Source organism: Apteryx rowi, unplaced genomic scaffold (genome assembly GCF_003343035.1).
Source record: "Apteryx rowi isolate R43461 unplaced genomic scaffold, aptRow1 scaffold_9, whole genome shotgun sequence".
In the NCBI taxonomy this organism is placed as follows: domain Eukaryota; kingdom Metazoa; phylum Chordata; class Aves; order Apterygiformes; family Apterygidae; genus Apteryx; species Apteryx rowi.
In genome coordinates this window covers 6,615,488-6,636,005 of record NW_020451204.1, presented here as the reverse complement: position 1 = coordinate 6,636,005, position 20,518 = coordinate 6,615,488, and the positions used below count along the sequence as shown (strand labels likewise).

The following is a 20,518-nucleotide window of genomic DNA, read 5'->3' as shown; positions in this document are numbered from 1 at the left end:
TTGAAAAAATCTGTTATGTATTTTGGTGCATAATTTCCATCTGAGTTTGTGATAAGTCTGGCCCATGAAGTGCATGTGGCCCATATTCACACATGAAATAGCAGTGCTCTACCATATGGATGAACTGCTAGCACTAACAAATTTGTAACACCGTCCCACCTCTTCACAGTTCATGAGAAGCATCAATAATTTGGGGATAAACAGAGTTGTTGTGGATGCAGCATCCTGGCTCCTGTATGGAGGGTGCTCCTGGTCCGAGCACTAAAGCCCGGCTTCAGACATGAGACAATCAAGCAGCATGAGATGAGCAAGCAGCAGATATGACTGTGGAGCTCATTTAGGAATTTTATCCCCTAACTTTAAATGTCTAAAAGTTAAGTGGTGCAAAGTTAGATTCCCGTGGCAGTCAATGGAAAGAAATAGGCATGTCTGCTGGGAGAGAAACTCCATTTAGGATGCCCGGGATGAATTGTCTGTCCAGGGTGCATCTCTCTACTTTGATCATCAAGGGGGTCTAGATGGTTAGGTTAAATTAGACATCTGACTTTTTACTTTCTGGAGTTAGGGTAGCTGAATCTTGCCCTCCAGAGAGAATCTGGGTGTCCTGTGTTGATACAAGAAGCCACTGTCACTCACTGAGCTCACAGTGAAGCCCAGGAACTCAAGTGATCAGTAGCAAACTCCTACACTGCCCTTCCATATCAAGTGTCCTTGTCTTCTGTTAACAGCTCTGCACATCGCTTCTTATCTCTTTGCTTGGACGATGATTTTCCATGGCGAAAGGAAGGCCGTGACTTTGTGACTCTTAGCTTTCAGTTCCCTCATGTCCTTCTGTGTGCAAGAACCTCAGGAGCTGAAGAACCTCATTTTATTCTTTGTAGACTTCCTCCATCTAAAATCCGGTTCTTCTGAGTTTTTGTTTAATGACCTCCTGCTCCCACAGTCACATCTGTAGGGCTTTGGTATTGATTTCACTTTTCCGATAACACAGGGGTTCCTTGACTTGTCCACCAAGAGCCTGCCACAGCCTCCTCACAGTGCAGCAGATGACAGTGCAGAATATCGGATTTGCAAAGTGCCGGAAGCAGCATCTTTCACGGAGACAGACTGTGCTAAATCAGTTCCTTCTCGCTGTGCCTTGAAACGTTCCTGTTTCTTGCTCTGACAAACTAGCTGAGTTTGTATTACTCTGATGACAGAAAAAAGCACATAGTGTGGGCTCCAGACACCTGGTGGAATAATAAACCAGAAGGGAGGGAGGGAAGAACCATCATGTTTTAGCTTACATCAAGTAGAAAGTCTGTTTCTTATTTTCTTCTTTTTTCTTTTCTTTTTTCTTTTCTTTCCTTTTCTTTTCTTTTCTTTTCTTTTCTTTTCTTTTCTTTTTCTGGAAAGCATCTTTTATTTCAAAGGGAAGTGAAAAGCACCATGGCTGGACGTCCTGTCTCTAAAAGGAAATGCTATAGCAGATTTCCAACGACGTATATTATGGCTCCTCTCAGCTTCAAGGTGACAGCACAGACAAAACTTGGAGTGTCCTATTCCACAGCCACAGGCTCACCTTTGGTCTGTGTTGGTCCCTGGGGCTGGGATTGGTTGGTCTCGGGGGTCTCGATCCCCCTGCCAGGAGCATCGGGCTGTACAGTGGTGACACAGCCTCTCCTCTCTCTCAATAACGCTTCACTTTATTCTGATGCTTCATGTTACCAGCTATTTACATTTGGGATTTCTTTAGGAAGCCAAGGCACTAAGAGGATATGAAACTATGGGTTGGAGAACTATGGAGAGCTAGAGAAGTTCCACATGGAAAGCAAGCCCTTTCCTGCAACATTAAAGCAGAAAGCCAAACATTTCATAAAGTTTTCCTCTCCCCCTTTTTGCTTTTTGTTTTCTCATTTCCACTTTGTTGTAACCGATCAAGTATAACATGATGAAGCAGGAAAGCTGGACTGTGTTGCTGTCTCTGCCATCACGTTACTTCTGTGATCAAGTCACTGCTTTATTTCCTGCCTTGGATATACTCATAATAAAATCAGAATATCAATGTGCATTTACCATCTTTGGGATGCTGCAGATATCTGACAGTAAGAGGCCTACAGAGATGCAGAAACAGAGCCTATCAACTGAGTTTTCACCTCCCATTTTAGCCATGGCACTGTTCAGTGTGGCGTTCAAGGACAGCCCTGCATAGAAAATTTAATGGTTTTCTCTTATTCTGAGAAGGGCAAAATATTGCAATTCCTTTCTGTCAAGGCCTCAGATGGCAAGTCTCTTGCATATCTTTACAACCGAGCTGAAAGCCATTTCATACAAACAGAGTTCATAGAGAAAATCTCACTCACCAAGTAATACACCTTATGAGAAGCAATATTTTGTATAATATAACTTACCAGAGAACCTCTTGTAAGAAGACAATTTATTGCCATGGCAGTAACTGGATGACATTCATGAGAAGTCTTGTTTTACAAGGCTTTCCTTTGGCTTGAATGCCAGCGTTCCAGTTGTGCTTACAGAAAATGAAAAGGAAACTGATATTTTTTAGTATACATGATATTCCAGAGACATTCCGGTGTAAGTAACCATGTGGGTACAGGCTGCTTGGACCGCATGGGCTTGTATGTGGCCAGGACTGTAAATTTGAGGCAGGTTGCTGCTTGAAAGGAAAAGCTGGTTTTCACTGAAGTTGCCTCATAATAAACTCTCTGTCTCGCAAGACCAGCTGGAGGCTCCTTAGTGTTGCTGGCACAACTGAATTTTACTAGGGGGAAGAAGCAGGGGCCAGAGCAAGGCTAGGTCTGTCCCAGAAAGAGGGATGTGGGACAGAGCTGGTGATGGCTGGGGCGAGGATGATGCTGCTGGGGACCTGACCCGGCTGTGTCCCACAGCAGCAATGGCCAAGCACCAGCTGGGACTTCCAGAGGTCTCGCACAGGCCAAGTGGTGGGAGGTGGGAGGACAATCACTCGTCCTCAACAATGGTCTCCTTCGCCTGTGCCCATAACTGCTCCTGGACTGGAACGTGTTGGTCACTGTCAAACTGCAGGAGCATGTGATTTTTAACCCTCAGGACTCGAGTCTGGAAGCAGAGCTATCCTCAGTTAACCGTCTGAGCCCAAGTATCCCAGCTCCCAGTAAGGCAGCTTTGGATCTGAGAGCCAGCTCAGATGTCACCAGTGGAGAGCAGTGATCGGTGCAGGCAGAAAGGCCCCATGCACTGCGACTATAGACTATATCCACCCTGGCAGGCTCACGAGGAGCCTCTGTTTTGTTTTGGCAGTACTTTAGGACTTCTCTTGGCAAGAAATGTCATTGCATTGAGCAGAAGATCAGTGTAACACTCTGGAACGTACCTTGGCCAGAGGGTGGAACGTTCCCTGGAGCTGCCCGTCAGGTCAGAGCCGCCAGCACCACTGGGGGCTTGGCGTGCATGATGGCACGGGAAGGACAGGCAGCTGGTGGGTTGCCTTCATGCTGCCTAAGGCTGTCTCATGCTGAGGAAGAGATTTCCAAGAGCAAAAGAGGTTTAAGAGGTACATATCCCATTAGCAGACAGTGGGATTGCTGTCTTTCTTAGGATTGTGTGTGTGCGTGCTGAGGGGCTTTGCTGAGCTGGAGTTACAACTAACTTATGGTGCTCTGTGCAAGAAAAGAGTCAGCAAAGGTCTTGACTGACTGTAGAGGAGTTTCTTCAGGCCACAGCTCATGGTATTTCTTTCCATCCCAATCTACAGGACCTTGGAAGAAATAGTCTTCTATACAGAAAAGTTTTATTGGTAGTACTGTACCTGTTAACACTTGAAATAAACTATACCAGTATGGAAGCACACCTTTGGACCAAGATAATAATATCATGAGTAACTCCTGTGGTGCACCTCAAGTAGGACGGCTCTCTGGTGTGGACAAGCCACAGTGAGTAAGGCCCAAATGAGTATAACTCCAAGGAGAGCACTGCTAGCATTGTGCCAGGGAGGAACCTTGTTTGCAGCCTTTGAGTTATCTCAGAGATGTCTGAATCATTGCTATCGAGTGTTGAGTTTTCTGGAAACTTGTCTGGATGTTTCCTCTGCTGGCCCAGGCAGCTGTGAAGTCGGAGGCTGTGGTATGAAATGTCAGGGCCTCTGCACTGTGAACCGTCTCCCTGGCCCCATTTTTCACACTGCAACGACCTCCTTCCCGCAGCTGAGTCCAAGCAGACACCACACGCTGCTCTGTGACAGCTACTGGGGGTGGTTTTTCTTTTTCTCCTTCCAGCCTTTTCTTTTCCTGATGCCAAGGAAGAGGGGGAAAAAAACAAGCTGAAAACAACAGAGTGACCGAAAGCTTTCAGCTTGCACTGGGGAGCCGTGCCGTGCGCTCGCTGCGTGCTCACCCTGCTCATGAAGCGGGTGAAGTGACTGTCCTGAAGCACATGTCTCTTCTCTCTTGCAGATGACGGAGGGCCGCAGATGCCAAGTGCACCTCCTCGATGACAGGAAGCTGGAGCTTCTCGTTCAGGTAGGAAACGCGCGTTCGGCAATGAGATGGCTTGCTACAACTGCGGATGCTGGGGGGAGAAAAGGGTTTTCAGCAAGTTTGGGCAGCAACGTTGCGCTATGGTTGCATGCAGAGCTCAGGGGAAGCAGGAGTGCAGAGGGGGGAGGATCTGCAAGGACGGATCTGCAGGGAGGACTGGGGGCTAATTTGTGCCATGGTTTGGCCTTACACTGTGCTAACACAGTCCCAGGCACAAGGGAGATGCAAAGGCAGCTTGGGTCACTAGTGACAACGCTACCTTATTACTTGGCTATTTTCTGAGACGTTAATTGCCAGCACAGAGAACCGTGTCTCCCCAAAATGCCTCTAACCCATGATTTCATCTGCTCATACACTGCTTTTTACTTGCCACTTGAAATTGCTGGCGCGTGACGTGGGGCAGCTGCCCTGGTTGTCGCTGGAGGCAGCAGGGCCCCCCACCACGGTGCATCCTCACCAGGAAAGGCCTGCAGATGGTGGTGGAAAGGGCAGGCAAACACAAACATACATTAAAATAAGTTTTTGCTCCAGCTTCCTTTTTATTCATTAAAAAAAAAGGGGGGAAATTGGGAAAAGTTTGAATTGATGCTGGCAGTGTAATGATGGGGCTCATGGAAGCTGTCCTCTGCTGAGCCTTTCTGACAATTTTGGCTCTTCTCTCAGAGATCACCAAGGGGTTAATAGCAAGAATTAGAAGAATGTCTTTTCTTTTACAAATGCTGCTGGGCCTGGCCGCAGGCAGCACAAGAAACAGGAAATGAAACTTCCCATCGCACTTGAATTACCAGCCGCTGGCCGATAAACTTGGGGCAGGCAGGATCTTACTCCAGCAAACACCGAAACCTGAATGGGGATTTCTGAAGGCAACTTGAATCACAGGAAATGCATTTCAGCACTGCTTTCTGGAAAGTTGCTTAAAAAACGCCATTAGCAAAATGTTAACGGATAACATTTTTTCAAGTACTTAGTCACCGAGCGGGCTAAGTCCCTCAGCTTTCAGAAACATTCAGCATACGCTTGCTCTGTACAGCCAGGGATTGCCTGAATAGCTGTGAAGAAGCTAGGCCAGGGCTAGAAGGAGAATAGCAAAATCCGTATGACTAATTCGTTTAAGCGAAGCACCGCACCAACGCCGTGGTATCTCTGCAAGGCTGGGATCCCTGCACAGGCCGGTGCCTGGCACTGCAAGGTTTAGCAGATCACTTGGGGAAGGTCAGGACCAGTTGCGTGTTGCATCTGTGGGCATGTCCTTAAACACCAACCGTCTTAATCAGAAGGGTGCAAGACTTGGATTCCTATTTCACATAAATGCTGTTGAAATTTTTACTAGTTCAATGAAAATGAGTTGGTCGTTGGAAAATAGCTCTAATAAGATATTGTTTATAATAATCACAGTTTAAAATATACTGCTGGAAATCTATTTGAGCTGACAATCTGACCAGTCTGCTTATTTTGGGTTTTTACTGATAACATTTTTGTTACAAGCAAGCTCATAAAAGAAAGCACAGTGAATCTCACAGTTGAGAAGACTGGTTTTGAAAGCTCTGTACCCATTTCTGAAGCTATTACATGAGTGAGCAGAAACAACATCATGCGATTTTTTTAAGTGTTTGATCACACCTTCAATGGGAATTTCCAGTGATCAATATAGGAAGCAAATTGCTCTGTAAATCACACTAACTAGTTTGCAAGTGACCCATAGCTGAATTTTATTTATACAATAAATCGTTTCACTGTTTTCAAATAACATGTGAATGGGGGAAAGCCAGAAGGTGATTGTGAAAAATTCATGCCCATAAAAAGCAGTAACCTTTGCTACATACAGGTTGACCCAGCTCTTTGAACAGCACTGTGTCTGCATATACACAGGATTGTCCACTGAGGGATCTCAGCTGCTTTTCTGGTTAAATGAGGCTCTTCAAGGTTATTCAGCAGATTGTATTCACAGAGATAGTAAATAGATCGCTTTTGGGTGGAGCAAATGACAGAGGAAGAGGATGTTTGGATTCAAATTGTGCCTGCGCTACTGATCTTTGCGAATGTGGGTGAAACACTTCGGGTCACTAGGTCTCGGCTGGTGTGCCTATAAAGCACAGACAAAGCCACCAGCTTCATGGTGGCCTTACGGCTGCCTCTCAGAGGGCAGAAGAGTGCTGCCGCTCCTCGCGTGAGCGGTGCTTGCCCCAGGGAGGCCCCTGAGCAACTAGAATCCCTCCAGGAGCAGCAACGTGCACTTGGCCAGGGCAAAGCCCACCAGCTAGCCCTTATTGTTTGGGCTTGTGCTGAGATTCGAGATAAAAGTTGCTTTGTAAGTTCTAAGTAGCATTATTTTTATTATTACCTTATCTCACAGCTGAACTGAATCAGAAGCTGTAAATAAAATGTTCATCCAATCCGGAGCTTCTGGCTGTGACTTCAAAGCTGTGTTTATCTGTGGATATCTTGCCATGAGCTGAAACTGAGGGCTGATTTGCTTAACGTTATATGCCTTGAAAGAGAGTCTTCCATAGCTGTGTTGGTCCTTAGCAAATAGATCTGCGTTGGCTTGAATTGCTCGTGAGCAAGGCTCCCAAATTCTCATGTGAAATTTGTCCCTTCCCACCAGCCTCGACCTTTCCTGGAAGCTTCTCCATAGCAAAGTTCACACTCCTATGGCAAGTTTAAAAGTGACTCACAGAGCAGTACTGATTAGTAGTAGAACTACTTACTTACTTACTACTAAGTAGTTCTTATTTTTAGTAATAGTAATTATTAAAGTTCTACTACTACTTATTAGCAGTAGAACTGATTACTCTCCCCTGAATGAGGCCAAAATAATATTATAACCCGGATCTGGTTTTACGCAGCCTTGCAGCACTTGCGTGTGTGCGTGTACCAAGTGCCTGGGCTGGAGAAGGGTTAGGGATCCTGCTGCTTGAATGGGAGGTGTCTGTATGTTGCTGTGGAGAAAAAGGAGAAGAAGCTGGGTCAGCTGGGACTAGGGAGATGTATGCAACTTCCTTGGCATGGGTGCAGGAGGGATCTTGGAGCATCTTGAAACTGCTTAGGTCAGTGACTCAGGGGAGAGAAGATGTATTTCTCTCCTGCTGCCTCAAGTGCTGCTGGGCAGAAACAGATGCATCTGAGAACAATCAGGGTATTTGCAAAGAGCAGCGTATTAAACAAAATGTACTCCCTTTCTGTGCGTGAATTAGCTGTGATCAGACTCGGGGGCTTATGAATATGTTTGAAACGTATCAATTTATGGTTAATGAGGACCATACCGCAGTCTGCAGGGGGATGGCAAGTGGTAAGTGTGCTCCTGTGGTTGCTTGGAGGAGTCAGTCTTGGCTCTGTGCGACAGCTCGTCCAAAAAATATTGAAATGTTTCGGCACCACAGATTTTCTCTTGAAACTACAAAGACTTCTCAGGCTGGCCACACAGATATCTCCAGTGGGACCCCTCATGCACATATGTTTTGTTTTCATTACTGATCCCCAAAAGTGCGATTCTGGCTCAAAGACAGCATTTATAACCCTTTCTGTGAACGCTGGCTTGCTTCAGTCTTGGCACATAACACGAGGGCTTGGAGTTACCACCATGGTGTGAGTGCTCCTGTTTTCAGTCAGTCGAATGATCTCGACTAAAGTCTTCTTTTCCCAAGTTGAGCAGCTGCAGAGTGGTACAGCAGCAGCAAAAAAAAAAAGCAAAAACACAGGCTTTGTGGATAAAAGAAAGCTCACCCCAATGTGTTTTGTCGGATAAATACTGAAATTTAGAAAGTCTGATCATAAACTAGACAGAGTATGATCATATGGAAATCTCTTCCTGAGGGTGTGAAACTCAAAGCCTATTTGACTTGGGATTATGAAGAGGAGTTGCATTTGGGATGTGTTTCGTTTGATAAATGCCTGTTGATGGTCTGTTGTGTGTGGCAAGTTTACATAGGGGTTTTTTTTTGACAGCATTTTCTTTCTGAGAAGCAGCAGAGCCCGGCTCCTTGGATCTTCTTACACCCTGTTTTTTTTCCCATTTCTGTTTCTGTTTGATGTGTGTTTAGTTTCTAGTGCAAGTTTTTTAGGAAAGTGTTTGGCTTTATCCAGTTAATCCTTTTCAGTGAGCAAGTCCCCTTTTCCTGCTTCTGGAAAATGGATTTGTTCACATTCCCCCGTCTCAGACTTGCTATCTGTTATATTATTTCCGTGTGGCTGTGTATCATTTGTCCGTTGCACATGAAAGGTTTGCGTTGCCTTATTTGAGAGTTTTACGTAATTGGCAATTCGTTCCTTTTCATGTTGGGTTTTATAAACATCACTTTTTATGTGCTGGTTGAATCACGTGGCCTGGCTCGCTCCCGTCCTTGCTTCTGTGCGGGCTGCCTGCGCCTGTTATCTGACGGCAGCTCCAAAAACTGTCATCTGAAAGTGTTAAGCCTCCTCATTTTTTCTCTCTGGAAGAGTTATTACAGAAAAAGAGCTCGTCTGAGGCCCATAGCAGAGCTCTGTGTGGGGTCTGGAGGGCTCTGAAATTTTGCCTGTAGGAAATAGTGGGCTTTTTGTTTCTAACCTTCCCCCTAAAGTGTGCTGGGCCTGTGTTTGGAGGAGATAGGCAGGGTCAGGCTGCCTCGGGGCAGCTGGATGAGTGACCAAGAGCAGCTGGTGCTCAACGGCGTGGGGTCAGCGCTGCAGTCATCCTTCGGTGTTTGGGCGGTTAGTCCATGTGGATGTCCATCCTACCACTTTTTAACTAACTCTTGCTGCCCAAATAGCTCAGAGTAAATGAATATGCTCACAGCATTTCTATCTCCCAGCTGCAATGGAGGCACATCCAAAAACATGTTAACACTGGTATGTGTACGAGCACTGCCAAAATTAATGAGATGTGCAAAACATCCTTGTCCAACCTTTTCGCCTTGCACAGTGACTCTGCCCAAGCTGTTTAGGAGTCTTTTGGGGGCCAGGACGTGTCTCTGCCGTGCCTAGCATGCCTTGTCCTCTTGTCAGCGGGAATGGCTCCCAGCCAGACTGGGAGATGCTGGGAGCTGGGAGCCAACGCCGGGTGTATGCTGAGGCGCCTCATGGGCTGGTGACTCACTGCGGGGACGGCTGTCACCAGCTCAGCCGTCCCAGTGGAGATGCGCTCAGAGCACACGGTTGTCCCTTGCACCACCAGGCTCGGCCTCTCTGGGGCCAGGCTGAGGCACAGTGGTTACTGCCCTGGGCCAGGAGATACGATATCTTTTGGGAGCAATAATTTGCTCAATTATTACCACTAGTAATGGTAAGAGGGGAAAATTAAATGTTCCCCCCTCTTCAAAAGATGCTGTTACAGTTTTTGTAACCTTTTCAGTATTGCTCATGGACAGGAAATCTCAATCAGCTGGGATTCACCTGTGTTTTGCTGTCCTACTTCTTTTGTGTTCGAATACTCAGGGCAGTTACCAGGGCTGGCACAATGAAAATATTGCAAGTTTCCCTTTAGCCTTTTCTTGGTACTGAGGACGGCACCTGCCTGCCCTTGGGGAGAATCTGATTTTGGACAGAGGTTTTGTGTGAGAACCACAGCAATACACCCCAGCCTCAAAGCATGATAAAACAAGCCCCAAGCTGGACTGAATCACTTCTGGGAAGTGGCGGGGATCGCAGAAAAGTGGGTGCCAGCCCTGCACCCTGCCTCCTCCCCTGCTGAAAGCGGGTGCGGAGTGCCACGTCACGGTCAGGATGGGGCTGTGGGACCTGGTGGCTCTTTAAAAGGACCAGCTCCCAGACCGATGCAGAAACACAGCCGTGCTGCCCTGACCGTAAATGGAGACGTTTGGGTGTCAGCAGCCATCCCGGCGATGTGAAAGATCATCACGGTTCCCTGCAGCATTTGCAGGCTTAGCTCCAAAAGTGCTTTTAACCATCGCTGCGGAGGGAAGCAGCGCCCAGGAGCTGGGCTGGAAGTGAGGAGGCAGGCGGGGGCGAGAAGGTGAGTGCTGCCCTGCCGGCTCCACGGCCAGCAAAGTCCTGCTGTGGGGCTGGGACAACTGGGATGGGGCTTGCTCTGGTGCTGCAGGGAGCAAGCACAGAGCTGCTTCTGATTCATGGAGAAGAACCAGCAGCTCTGTGCTTGCTCCCTGGTTCTTCTCTGTGAATCAGAAGCGGCTCTGCCGGGGACACGCTGATGGGTTAACACTGGGGTAACACGTAAGGAATATGTCTCGAGTGCCCAGATGTCTGAGATTGCTCTCCCCACAGGAAGAGCCTGCCCTGGGGGTTGCTGATAAAACTCCGTACACCCGTCACAGGAACGGTGCAGTGGATATATTGCTGGGGCTGCTCATAGGGCTTGCCTTGGAGAGCATGAGGAGCTGAGATCCTGTCTGCATCCCCTCTTCCCACCCAGCCTCTGTGCACCCCCAAAGGAGCAGCCTTAGGAAGCCAAGGAAGCGATCCCTCTTCTTAACACAAGGACTCACCGTTGGCTTCATAGGTATCCTCCAAGTGGCTTTCTGTTTATGTGTTGGTCTGTCACCCCTCCCCAAAGAAAAGTGTCCTTCCCCTAGAATAGACAAATATTTGGAGACCAGACTGACCTAAAGTGGAGTTTTCTGCTAGGAAACCCCTTGCACTGAGAAAATGTGCAAAATTTGGATTTAGGTCATAATTCAAAATAGAACAGAGCTGAAAGAGTGTTTGGATCTAAATGCTGGAAAAGAGGCTTTATTTTCCCTAACTACAACACTAAGTCTCCTGACTTCAGAAACAAATCCTGATTTACTATAGTGAGAGTAAGACTGTAGTCCAGCTCAGGAAGTATTTGGAAGATTGCAAAGTAGATTTCTGAGCGCCTTTGGCATTAAAAATTACTGAGATCAACAGCTTTGGATTGAGCTGGGAATCTTAGAAGGATCCTGCCAAGCAGTGTCTCAAGTAGGATTTACATCACCGGAACGAACCGTACGATTCCCCCTCAGCAGCCTGTCACTCCTGATAGATTAACTGTGCTCAGCTCTCTCTCTTCTGGGGAAAAGACTCCTTCCTGACCTTTTACTAATTCGCTTGTCTCCATTTGAGAGTTTTGATTGTCTCTAGTGTAGTGAGCATGACTGTAAATGGGGTAAATGTACTGCTGGGTGTGGTTGCTGCACGGTGGGAAGTGATGGATATTGCTTGGATATGGGAGCCTGGCCGGCACTGCAGTTCAGCGCTCTCGCTGAGCGGCCAGTGAGCTACGAGTTAAGAGCTTTTCTGCTGAAAAGCTGGCTGTTTACCTGAAAATAGTGTGTTAGGAAAATATGTTTAGCAGTGCTCTGAGGGATACGTGGTGCTGGGAACATTGTTGGCTTTCCTGATCAGCACGCCTCCCATAGACACAGTCTCTGTACGATACCTAGATGTTGCCTTAGACCAGATGAATGGATAAATGAAAAATGGACTAGGAGAGCCAGGTCTGTTCCCAGACCCTGTCCTTTAGCCTGTAAGCTGTGACTGTATCAAGCTGCTCCACTGACCCTTGATAAACATCCTCAGAAGGCATCCACCACTGCCATCCACAGCTTACTGAATGTCCGGAGGGCGCAGCGGCAATGCCTGGGAGGCTCAAGGAGATGCTTGATGGCTGATAGAAACATACAGGAGAATCTAAATGTGTGGAACAAGAGCTGCAGACCACCAGCAAACTGAAGGCAGATAAAAAAATTTCCTTGGATATTAATCCACATAGGTTTGCAGCTTCAGAGTTCAGCTTTGGGCTTAGGCTCACACGAACCAAAAAGCCAACAGAAGTTAAGCCTGGAGGGGAGAGTGCTTGCTGGGAAAAGCAAAAGGAAGAGCACAAGGACAGAAAAGAAAGAAATTCTGCGTGCAGGGTTGGGGAGCAAACGGTTTAGTTTAAGACCTAAGAGGAATTGCAAGCAGGGTGATGTGTGTGCACCAAGAGGTGGCTAGACAGACCAATTCAAGGGGAAAGGATTGATTATGAGGGCAAAAGTGAAAGGCTTCATGGTCAGGCTGGGAGGTGAGATGAGCACCTCAAAGGGAAATCCTGAGCAGGGCCCAGAAACTGTGGGTGGACAGATCTTTGCGGTGCAGAACAGCTTAGCACCAGCAAGGCAGGTGAAATGGTGATAGCTCACAGTGGCTGGTCCGAGACCAGCCCCCAGAAGTGCTTCAGCACCGTGGTGGGGCTCCAGCACTGTGGTGGGGCTCCAGGCTCCCACAAGCTCTCAGGATGGTCACCACCTTCCCTGGGGATGGAAATGGCCCCTGTGCTACAGGCAGCACAGAAAGGACTGCCCTGCTGGAGGAGCCCTAAGGACAGAGACAGACGGGGAGGCAATGGGGAGCAAGTGGGCAGTCACGCTAGTTTTTGAGGTTCACCATGAGCAGGATTTGAAGAGGGGCTGCAAAGTGGGGTGCAAAGCACCAAGGCACTGATCAACAGTGATCCCAAATGGACAGGGCACATGGAGACCCTCCAAAGAGAGCCACAGAGAGGATCCGTGCGTGTGGCTGAGGTCATTCTGGTCGAGCAGCTCGAAAGAAACCTAGCCTGCGTATAGGTCAAGGCAAGACTAGAAATTAATGAAACCCAGCAGGGATAGCTCAATTCCTCCAGATTTGTTGCTCAGCCGCCTGCAGGTAGGCATAGGTTTGGGAGGAGAATTAGCAGAAGATGGGACAAGTGGAGGCAGGGGGCAATAGCCGTTAGGAGCAACGTGACCTTGGAGAAGGAGTCAGATGGTTTATAACTGACCTTGCGGCAGAGGGAAGGGTATGGCAGAGAGGGACTTCTGTATCTTTGGGAGGTTAACCAGGGGGGATCACACTTTCCTGTCATGGCAACGCCGTGCATCCCCCGCTTTCCAAACTGCACGCTGCTTTTTGAACAGAGTGGAGATCAGGTTTTGTCCTTGTCCTTTCATGCTATAAGACCCCTGCAAGTGAGCGCTGCATGTCTGTCAGATGTCGCGTTAAGAACCTGAGAGAATAAACCCCCGAGGTAACTGCTCGGGGCCTCCTAAGAATAAACAGGGAATGACAATCATGCTCTTCCATGGAGTGAAATGAGAGGGTGATTTCCAAGGTCCTGCATAATCAATATCCCTATTATCAGCCTTCCAGAATAAATTGCATTTAAACTAACACAAGCTGGGGAGCTATCCATGAGCTGTCGGGAGGCAGATAAGCTGAAGACATATGTTTATTCATACCGCATATGCTGAGAGTTGGATATTCTTTACAGCTGGCCAAATATGGGTGAAAATATTCTGTGATTTTTTTTCAGTTGTTCCGTTAAAATTTGTCAAATAGCCTTAGTGTTGAGCAAAGATAGAGCTTTGCAAACTTACTGGAGGGCCAGTGATTCTCCCAGTAAAATATATGGCTGGTGTTTCCTCTATCTGAAACTTATAGTGCTGTTGAGAAAGCTCTTCCCTTTCTGGTGAGTTAGCTCCTAAAGTCTTGTAGAACAAGCTATTTAGCTTGTCCTGGTGACTTCCCACCACATGCACCAATGCAGAAATTGCATATCCAGTGTCTGACGGATCTGTTATAGAGAAAACGTCTCAGTCACAATTGCTTGGAGAAAATCACGCAACAAGTTCAAAAAACTCGCTATTGTTTCTGCCTGGCTCAGCTGCTCCATGACTTCAGTGGCACTACTATTCGTGTCAGAGCCAACCTGCGAGCAGATGACAGTGGCTGGGAAATACGCTGCTGTCGCTGCCGAACGCCGCTCCAGCTACGGGCAGCCCTGCGCCCTGTCCCCTTGGCCCCGGCCCTGGCTGGCCTGAGCTCCTTGGTGATTCAGCCTGTGTCGGGCAGGGACAGAGGAGCCAGCGGCAAGGTTCATCTCATTCACCCCGAGACACGTACAGCGCGGGCGTCTCTGTCTGAGCTGCTCTTTTGTAGGCAGCGGAGAGAACAGGGCACTTCCAGGGCACAGCTGAGCACATCCTAAAGCAGATCATCTGAAATGAATCAATGCTCTAAAGGTGCCCATTTCTCTCCTTGACTACAAAAGGAGTCTCCGCAATTAGCTCCCGGATGGATGTTCGCGCTGTAGCTGTTTGTGCATGGTCAGATCAATCCCTCTTCGGCTCCCCAGCTCCCACTCTCACATCCTCCTGCATGGGCTAGGAAACTCAAAGAGAAAATTCAGGTAAGAAAATGTTCGATGTGGCTCAGGACAAAAGCTGCCTCTTGGGAGGCAATGAAAATGGAAACAGAAAATTGTTTTTATTGCACATTCTGAGCGAGTAATTTTGAAAAATAATAATACACGTACTGCATGATTTCAGGAGATATTGAACACTCTGGAACAAAGTAACTCTGAAAAAAAAGACTAACAAAGTAGCATAGCAGATCAGTTTTCAAACTAAAGTAAAAAAATGTGCATTTCCAATTTGAGCTAGTGTTTCAGGATGGAGAGTTTCCCATTACTGCTGCCATCGGATTGCACAGTACAAATACTAGGTTGACAGTGAATGAGAGATGCCAGACTTGATTGTTTAAGCTACATCACTTGGTTTATAGAAAATTGTTTTCCTTTCCTTTTCCCTTTCCTTTTTAAATACCACTGAATGCCATTTAGACAAAAGATCTAAACTTACAGCTGAAAGGCTTTTCCTTCTGCAAAGCACAGTGAAAGCCTTGTCCATGAGTGAGGTTCTGGCTTCTGGGGTATTGCACATAACGAGCAAAATGGGTCTTGAACTATTACTGTTTCATCGGGAAAAGGTTTCCTTTGCCTTGGGGCAGATAACTGCAAGAGGCGACAATCCGTGGCTGCTCCGGTGGGGTGGCGCGTCAGCCCGAGGAGAGCCGGGCAGCGCACGGCAAGGGCCGCCCTTCCTTAGGAAGCCGGAAAGGTGCCTCCATTTGGCCAGACGCACTTTGGGGCCGCCCAGTCCTGCCCACCCCACCCTCTCCCTGTGCAGTCCTTACCCATTCTAGTGGAGTTGACCCAAAGGTGTATCAAAGTTGTCTCTTTTTTTAGGCCCGGTCTCTTTGGAAATGGTGCAAAATGCTGTCCTCACTGATGGAACAAATCTCCATTGCCCCAGTCTTTGCAATATTTCCAGCATGCAGCCTGTCAGTCCTTCCGTCTTTATTTCAGGGAAGTACCTACTCATGACACTTGACTAGAAGGGGGACTTTGGGAGATCTGATGTCGAAACAGATTTGTCTCTATCTTTTGTGGTTTATTTTCCTGAATTCCCTCCTCTTCCCCCAGGGATGTGTTAGCTTGCTGACTGCAGCACTCCTGTGATTTCTCTGCCTGGAGAACAAGCAAGGCAGGCACAGCGTCCTGCTGCAAGCACAGAAAAGCTGCCTGTGGCATTTGTGTGCATGTCCGTGTGTCTGCGTCTGTGTCAGCCACGATATGGGATGTCATTAGAAAAAACATCAGCTTTTCTAATTTTCAGGACAGAGGAGATGGCTCTTGGCTTATAATTGGGTCATGTTTTTAAAGAAAAAAAAAAAAAGGCATGACATCATCGTGAGAAACAAGACATGTGCTCATTCTCCCCTTACATTCCTCTCCTGACCTCTCCCAGAGAAGCGATCCTTTCAGATGAGAGGCTGTTAGTAGAGCTAGGACAGCATTTATTTTCCCATCTGTCTGTACTCATAGCCCGTTCATCACAATTATGCTTCAATGATATCTCATTTGTTATTAACTTTGCCATGAAAGTGCCCATATTTGGGCAGAAAGAAGCACAAATTTAAGCCTGCCTTGGGAGAAAGCTTCACTGTCTGCCCCAACTTTGAGGATGATGCTATCTGGATAACAGGTCAAACCAGACACTTGGAAATAGAACCAACAAAGCCACCAACTGTGGAAGCAGCTTAGCTTTGGGAAAATTGATTAATAGTAAAGATTTTGCTTTAGCGATTCATCCTGTTTTCGGGCAGGACTCTCCTCTCTGCTACAGTTCCCATCTCTGACGTTCCTGCTAGCTATACAAGAATAATTCTTCCTTTGAAAGCAGACTGTAGGCCAGCAGTAAATTGCAGAAGAAATACCAGAGGAGAACCCAGGAGACTTGGCTGCTGTTCCTGCACTGGTCATCTGCCTGCAGGGTGACATGGGGTCAACCATGACATCTCTGCCTCCCCAGAAAATACTTTGAGCATGGCAGCTGATAAGTTTTCTGCATTGCAGCACTTCCCAAAGGTCTCCCATTCATAGAGCGGGTTTAAGTCAGGGGAGTTCCTGTAGTGTAAATAAAGGGGACTAGACTCATCTGAGCTCTTTGGGTCATTTGGCATTTTGGGCTACTCAGCTCGAAAGGTTACTGAGCTGCACTGGTGCCTCAGACTCTCAGGTGGTTATGGCAGAAGGTGCAGAAGAGCATGGGGTTTTGCACCAGGAGATGCAGCATTGACTAGATGTGGCCTGACGAGATCATGAACGGGCCAGCAACTTTCTGTTCATCTCTGCCCTTCCGGTTTGGCGGCCCGGACAGTGTTAGAGATGTTGGCCTGTCAGAGTAGATCCTATAATGTCTCTAAGAACCACTTATCTTCTTTAAAAAAAAAAAAAAGAATTGAAAATATTTGCCTTTGCCATTCTTAAAAATAAAATGAACCAGCTAAGCCATTTACACTTCATTTCTCCTCCTAGCTTTGAAGCTGGGGTGAGCGTTTCATGCATAGACTCACTCTGACCCCCACGGCAATTTGGGAAATGCTGTTGCACATGGTTCCCCTGCCTGCTTGATATTTATTGAAGGAGACTGTCACTGCATCCTCTGCATTCGCTCATCAGTCATGTGTAACAGCCAAGACATTGCACGGGAAGAGACTCCAGAAAGCAGGGCTGGTGAACAGCTTAGAGACAAAAACATTAAGTGTTTTGACTGTGACAATAGGCTTCTCTTGGTTACTAGGAAGACTGCTTTTTGGATTAATTTAGTTCCTTCTTTTGGTGACATTTCAGCAGTAGATACCTAATGAGAATACCTTTCCACTTAAACTCTGCTTTTTACTCTATCTTCATCCCTATTATTAGTGGACAGGGAGCGAACAAGCTCATTTCTTGACATCCGGTCCAAGCCTATCTTCTATAGTTCTCTGATTATTCCTGGCTTTTGAGCACCCAGAGAGTTTATACAGAGAAGTTAAATGTATTAATATGTTTTAAAGATTAGAAAGCACCATTTCAAAGTTCAGCCAAAACGCGTGCGGTTCGCCTGCTTCGTTAGTGTTGAAAGCACAGACATCTTGGGGATTCCAGCAGGACAAAATATATCCATGAAGATGGGGAATCCAGAGCTAAATGTTTCCAGAAACTGGGGTGGTCACTTTTTTATATTTCCAGGATTTTCTCAAATTATTCAACATATTTCTCTGAGATTCAGAGAAACTCAAAATCAGGCAACTTCTGTGTGATTCAGAGCTTGTCACAAACATTTGCACAGTTCTAGATCTAGAGCTCTAAAGAATGGTTTTAACGCACTTTTCAGTCTTTTCCCTGAACAACAATATAGAGGCAGATAGCATGAATTATTTTTTATTTTCGCTGTGTGGACAGTTGATCAGTGACAGATGTTTCTAATTGCATTAAGCAAGTGGAAATAATGAGAATTAGATAGCAGATTCTCCAGGAATTTACATTTAGATTGAGTTACATTTTGCTATTAAAAAAAGCAAATTCAATGTAGACACACTGGTTCTTCAGCAGAAATAGGAGCTGATTATTTTTAATTATTATTTGATTATCTAAAAATGAGCTGTGTTACTGTACTTAAAAATATTTGACTCAAGGGGATGATTTAATATGCGTGCTTATGTCTCTTGAAAAAGCCACGAAACAATGAAATCGTTCATCAGCAAACATTTCCTCCACCTCCCCATTATGCTCGTACTGAAAGGCAAATGAAAAACAGGGGACTCGGGACTGCAACAACCCTACCTTATGCCAAATTCGCCTGATGTCAGGAAGGCGGTGACCAAGTGCTGCCGGATTGGGCTCAGTCAAACTGTCTGCATCCCTGACAAATTGAATTAAGTTGCATTGATGGAAGACAACCTGCACTCCCCCCCATACACCCCAAACACCACGCTACACTGAGCTTGGCAGGAATTTCGGGCTGATTATCTCCATGACCGTACGTTGCATGTAGCTGATTTAGAGGCAGCTGAGGGAAAGTGGTGTAGGTACATGCAGGCAGGGCTGGGTGTCAGCTGGAGCAGGATGGGGGTGCAAGCAGGGGTCCAGTGTGCAGACAGGAGCAGCATCTGCTGCCACCAAATGACACATATTTGACAGTTATCTCCCAATTCATGCCAAGAGGAGATGAGCTGTGTTTCAAACCACTGGAGGTTTTCCTTTTGGGACTGTCTTAGGGATTTTTTTTTTTTATCTCCTAGATTTCAAGTTCAGCTTCAGACACAGAAATGTGTGAGTCCCCTGTCAGCAGGAAGGGGATTTATGTGCAGTGCAGATTATACCAGGTCTCTGTTAAGTGCAGAATCCCAACTATAATATTTTTTTAACAAACTAGCTGGCTCATTTTTTAATTTTTTTTCTTTTGCCTAATGAGAGCCTTATCCAGAACTCCTTGAAGTCAGAGAGTCTGTCTATCAGCTTCAGTAGTCTTTGGATCAGATTTCAAATCACTGATTCATTATTAATTACACATCTGGGACTCCCTGTTCAAAGAATTCATTGTTAAATAAATTCACTTTTAGACATTACAGACTTGGCATTCTTGTGCATTTAATAAAATTCTGGCAAATCAGCAAAGAGCCATAGGCCAACTTTTCTTCTGGTATTGATGGATGAATCTCTACTGAGTAGCAGTGGTTTGCACTATAAGGATATAACATCTCTTTGCTCTCATATAACCATTTTCTACCCAAGACCAGCTCTGCATTTGAGACTTTTGCCTGGCTAGTATTGTTGCTTGTCATTTCTCCTTTTTTTAAAAAAAACTTTTTTCTACCATTGAGGGTTCCTTTGTGGTTTCAGACATTGCAGGGCAAAACATCTTTGCTAGCTAGTTTTGTTTCTCTTTGAAGTGCTACTGGCATCTTCTTTCTGGGACAAACTGCAGCTACATCTTCAGAGCTTCATGAGAGAGCATCACTGTAGACAGGCAGGAAAATGTTTTCCAGATCCGTATGGCAAGTGCAATCGAAAATGTCCTTCCAAAGATATATGGCCTTTCCTTTAGCCCTTAGTAATCTAGTTTGAGTCTAGCCGTTGAGACATTCAGCATGACCAAGGAGGTCACCTGGAAGTTCTGTTTACACATAGGGATGTTGCTTTGTGGAGGGATATGTAGAAATAAAGATTTTTTCCCATTGAAATCAGTTGCAAACCTCTCAGCCTAGGCTCTAGATGAAAAAACAGTGCATATTATGGCATGATTTAATGGCATAGGGTATTCCCACTCTGCAGCTGAAGTCACCAGACTCAGCAGTCCATATGGCTCTTTTCTGTGCTGCAAGCAAAGCTCTCCAAAGCTGCATTCAGTTCACCTTTTGCTTCTGATGTGCTACCTAGGCACTTTGGGGAGGGGGACAGGGGTTAACCATTTTTTCTTCTCCTGATGCAAATCAGAGTTGTAAAATGGTTGAGCTGATCCCAGTTAATACTGATGTCAGAAGAGACTGTGGGCATAGACTGAGATGACAGCTACTTGGTTTCTAAAGCTTTCACTTAATCTACAACTGCTTAAGTTATTTGGAAAGGAAAATCAATAGAAATGTAGTTCTCACCATTTAAATAATGAAGCTCTGAATGTTTATCAGCAGCAGACATCCACCTCAGTCCATGTCATGTTTGAAATGCAAAGTATCACAATCACAGTACAATTGTGGAAGGGACAATGAAGCAAGAGAGGATTTGCATCACTGAGGGACCTTGGACCCTTCAGTAGTCAAAACAGGTTGCCCTCTGCAAGTCAGACATCTCTGCTGTTTTATCACAGAGAAGGACAAAATCTTCTCTCTGCCCAAATTCACCTGCCTCAGATTTTTCAGAGATCATATTAAATATGCTTGTTCTGTTCATCCTCACATACAATGTG

The 20,518-nt window shown here is 46.2% G+C and overlaps 1 protein-coding gene across 1 annotated transcript in view; it reads left to right on the top strand.

Annotated features, from left to right (window-relative positions):
• FRMD4A (FERM domain containing 4A) overlaps positions 1-20,518 on the top strand; it is a 215,620-nt gene that overhangs the window by 75,388 nt on the left and 119,714 nt on the right. The window contains exon 2 of the mRNA XM_026091166.1: positions 4,428-4,493. Within this exon, the coding sequence (XP_025946951.1) occupies positions 4,428-4,493 (66 nt within the window). The remainder of the gene's footprint in view (positions 1-4,427; positions 4,494-20,518) is intronic.